The sequence below is a fragment of the Nycticebus coucang genome, chromosome 7, assembly GCF_027406575.1.
Source record: "Nycticebus coucang isolate mNycCou1 chromosome 7, mNycCou1.pri, whole genome shotgun sequence".
Taxonomy (NCBI): Eukaryota; Metazoa; Chordata; class Mammalia; order Primates; family Lorisidae; genus Nycticebus; species Nycticebus coucang.
The window spans coordinates 132,681,873-132,685,875 of NC_069786.1; the positions used below are offsets into that span (position 1 = coordinate 132,681,873).

Genomic DNA, 4,003 nt, shown 5'->3' on the forward strand with positions numbered 1-4,003 from the left:
CCGGCACTCTTCTCCAGCGCGCCGAGGCTCTCAGGCCCTGCGCACCGGCCCGGTCTCCCTTGCCCTTTGTGGGACTAACCGTCCAGGCTCCCTTGGGGTGGGGCGGTGGTCGGGTCCCGCCCCCCTCCGACCCCGCCCGGAGTGGGAGGTGCCGGGCCCGTGGGCGCTCCCGCTTGCCTCCGCCTCCGACCGGCGTGCTCCGGAGAAGCGCGGCTGGGCTGGCGCAGTTTCTGCTCTTGTCGGAAGATAACGCCGAGAGTTTGATTTATGGACCCTGGCCTCTGCCGGCAAGCGAGCAACGCTTCTTTTCGGGTCAGGAATGTTCATAAGGAAAGGCGTTTCCTCTCTGCCGGGTAGTGGATTTGGAACACCAGGAGTTTTGTGCAACCCACCAATACTCGCACTGCTTTCCCTCCTCTGGCCCAAGTTTGCCAGCCTATTATGCACCTATTAGGTATTGATTAGGCTGCACGAAAGGGGGAGATGTTAGATTTCTAAGGTGAAGATTAGTTTTTCTTAAATTTATAATCCTATTGGAGATTTTGCTCTCCTATTAAAAATCTGGGAAGGTGCTGTGTGGCCCAAGTTCAGCCTGAGGAGGCCTGGCCAGACGACATTTAGCCTGTACTGGTCTGAGACCAGCTGCCTGGCGACAGCATGCAGTGCCCTCTGGACAGTCAAATTCTGGACACATTTATGAGGCCTAGGGATTGGTCTCTTTTTCCCCCCCCCTCTCTCCTTTTTATTATTCACAAGACTGAAATTGTTTAAATGTCATAACTTATAAGAAAATAAGCTACATTGAAATAAATTAAACACAACAGAGACGTGCTTCAAACATGGCTCAGATAGGATACGCCACCCCAGGGGAGAAAGCCAGGCAAAAGCAAAGCAAATTTCCAGGCTGTCCAAATGTCTGCTTTTCAGTCAACTCAAAAAGCCATAATAGAAACAAAAATAAGTTTAAGCCCCAGTGTTGGGTCTTGTGTTTCATGTTTACCTTTGGAAATGTATGGAAAGGTGGCTGCTACCAGGCAGATTACAGCAGAGATTTTGTTTTCTTCTGGAATGTGAGTGGAGAATTGGTCCTATAACTTTCAAAATACTGCAGCTCCAGTCTATATAGATATCTATGTACAAAGTAGGGTAGTATAATAAATATTTAGAGTGTCTTCCAGTGTGGCTGTAGCCCCTTCCAAAGCAGTCTTTTAAGCCTGTGTAATGAGTATATTTTCAATTTTCATAGGATGTCCACAGTTGGGGTCTGACTTTGAGTTGTGCTTCAAACACAGTGGAGTCCAGCATGGGTTCCCTCGGGTGCTGGGGCTTCTGCGGGTGGGTGCCAGCCCCCAGCACTCCCCCAGCCCTCAGGGTCGGGCCTGCTCCAGCTGCTGATGCTGACTTCGAATAGCGAACCTGCTGACGTGCACGGGAATAGGGACGACGATCTTAGGGTTCCGGGAGGGCTCCCCCGTCTTGGAATTGGCATTACCCGCCTTCACCCGTTTCCACTTGGCCCGCCGGTTCTGGAACCAGATTTTCACCTGCACCTCGCTGAGTTTGAGGGCGTGGGCGATCTGTGAGCGCTCGGTCAGGGACAGGTACTTTTTGCAGTGGAATTCTTTCTCCAGCTCCAGGAGCTGCTCGCTGGTGAAGGCAGTCCGCCGCCGCCGGTTCTTGCCTGTGGACGTGGTGCTGCCGGCGGCGCCGCCGCTTGGCGGGGTCTCCTCCAGAGAGTGGCCGGGGTCGTCCTCCTTGTGAGCCGCCTGGCCCGTGAGATTGTCATCCGAGCTGTAGTCCACATCGCTCTCCAGTGAGAAGCTTTCCTCCTTGCCCTTCGGGTCGTCTTCCACCTTTGACTCGTCTTTCCCTTGCCCTCGGACAGCCCCAACTGAAAGCAAAACCAGACGGCATTTGATTACATTTCGCGCACCGGCTTCCTTGCCTCTCCCTCCGTCACTTGGGCCTTCTACCCCCAACCCCCCTCAGCCGATTGTCTTTCTATGACATTAACACATTGTGATTTCCTGGCCTTTGAGGGGTTAGAGGAGGGGTGGGGGAAGCGTGAGAAAGCTCAAAGGCGAGGAGGCCGCACAGGCGACGGCCTCCTGCCCAGAACCATCACTCAAGGGGCCGCCATGCCTCCTCGGCACCCCCCCCGGAGGCGGGAGGCCAAGAGAGCATCCCCTTTATCCCGCAGGTGATGGCTGGGGGAGGCCTGGGGGAGGGCGTTCACTATCCATCTTCCTCTCCCCACAGTGAAAAATTTAGTGAACCCAAATATACTCGCCACCGGAGTGGGGCTTAGGAACGTGCAGATGCCAGACAGCGTCTTTTTCGAGACAGGTAATGCTAGTCAAAGGGGGGATGTTCCGTAGCCTTATTAAGTTCCCACCAGATACCCCAAGTACGCAGACACACCGCCTCCCAGGAATCCATTTCTCCTGGGCAAACACTGAGCCCCGGGGACGAAAGTGATGAAGGAGCTTAGTATGTCCGGGAACTGTGAGTCGCCCGACCCGCCTGTCCTGAAGGCGGCAACTCAGCCGGGACAGCCCAGGTCACAGCGAAGGGGGAGAGGTGGACTCTACCGAACGCGCGGCCACATGGATGTGCGGCCCCAAACAGAACCCTGCTTGTTTCGTGGCCCCGCGGCGCAGCAGGGCAGAGTCCGCCAGCTCCTCCGGCTGGGGTCTGGCGAGGGCGCGGACTCGGCCCCGGGGCTCCCCCGGGAACCTGAGGTGTCCCGCCTCCGCCCCCTCCCGCCCCGCGTCTGGGTTGCGCGCGCCGCCGACTCACCCAGCGACGCCTGCACCGCCTCGGCCGCGGAGAAGGCGAGCAGCGAGCCCTCCTTGGCCAGGAAGCCTTTGCCATCCTCCGCGTCAGGTTGCAGCGCCTCGGCCTTGTCGAAGTTGCCGCCGCCGGGCAGCGGCTGTGGCGCGAACTTGCGGGCGGCAGTCGCCTCCTGGTGCTGGGGCGACGCGGAGAAGCCGCCGGGCAGCGTGGCCATCAGCGTGGAGGTGAGCGCCATGCCCTGCGCCAGGCTGGAGCAGAAGCCGGTGGGCAGGCTCGGGATCTGGTGGTGCGGGTGCGCAGGCGGCAGCGCGGGCTGCAGCGCGGCCTGGGGCAACGCGGGCGGCGGCGGCGGCGGCGGCGGCAGCACCACCGGCCGGTAGGGCATGAACATGGGGTAACCAGTGTAGACGAAATGGCCGGGGCTGGGCTGCGGCGGGCTGCCGATCAGCGAGTCTATGCTGAAGGCGGTGCTACTCCCCAGCGGGCGCTGCATCATCATCAGCGACGGCGGGAACGCTGCGCTCATAGACGCGCTCGGGAGAGGCCAGCGAGAGGCTAGAAGTCCCCGCGCCGCCGCCGGGAAGCCCGCCGGGAGCGTCGGGCCGGGGCCGGGGAAGACCCGGAGAGTAGACGCCGCCGCCCCTCAGTCCTCGATCCCCCGCATACCTAACGGCAGCGGGTACAAACCCAGCGCTCGGTGAGACTGTGCGCCCCGGAGTGGAGAGGGCGCCCGGGCCCCGCGGGCTTGCCGGAGTCGCTGCCGCCGCTCGCCCGTCGGAGGCCGCGTGCGTCGCCTTTGCGGCCTTTAGCCCCGGCTAGCAGCCGTCCGTGCGTCCGTTTGTCTGTCCCGCGGTCAGTCGCTTACCGCAGGCCGCAGTAGAGCGCGCGAAGCCGGCACACTTGTCCCTGGCGGGCGCCGCCAGCACCTTTAAATCGCGCTCCTCTTTCTCATTCACATTTTGCCTGCTGCCGGGCCGGGCTCGCGTCACGTGTATCTGGGCGCCGCTGCGCATTGGATGAGTCGGACGGGGGCGGGGAGAAAGAGGAGCTCCGCCCCTTCCACCCAAGCTGGCCGCTAGCGGGCTACGGGCGCCACCGTCGGAGCGCGCGCGCCGGCGAGATGGAAACTGAGCGCCCGGTCTGCGCAAACTTGAGAGGGTCGGCTGCCACCTCTAAGGCTCAGACCCTGGAGCCTGGCAGCTTCATG

General features: G+C 60.8%; 1 protein-coding gene across 2 annotated transcripts; it reads right to left on the reverse strand.

The window, feature by feature from the left end:
- Positions 1-763: 763 nt before the first annotated feature.
- GBX2 (gastrulation brain homeobox 2) lies at positions 764-3,726 on the reverse strand. Of its 2 annotated transcripts, none has more exons than XM_053596991.1 (2): positions 2,800-3,726; positions 764-1,891 (listed from the first exon to the last, which is right to left on the reverse strand). In XM_053596991.1, exons 1-2 carry the CDS (start codon positions 3,320-3,322, stop codon positions 1,368-1,370), a joined length of 1,047 nt encoding a protein of 348 aa, XP_053452966.1. In that variant the 5' UTR covers positions 3,323-3,726; the 3' UTR covers positions 764-1,367. The 2 variants fall into 2 exon arrangements, with proteins under 2 accessions (XP_053452966.1, XP_053452967.1); XM_053596992.1 differs by having other exon boundaries at positions 1,783-1,940.
- Between the last annotated feature and the right edge of the window lie 277 nt (positions 3,727-4,003).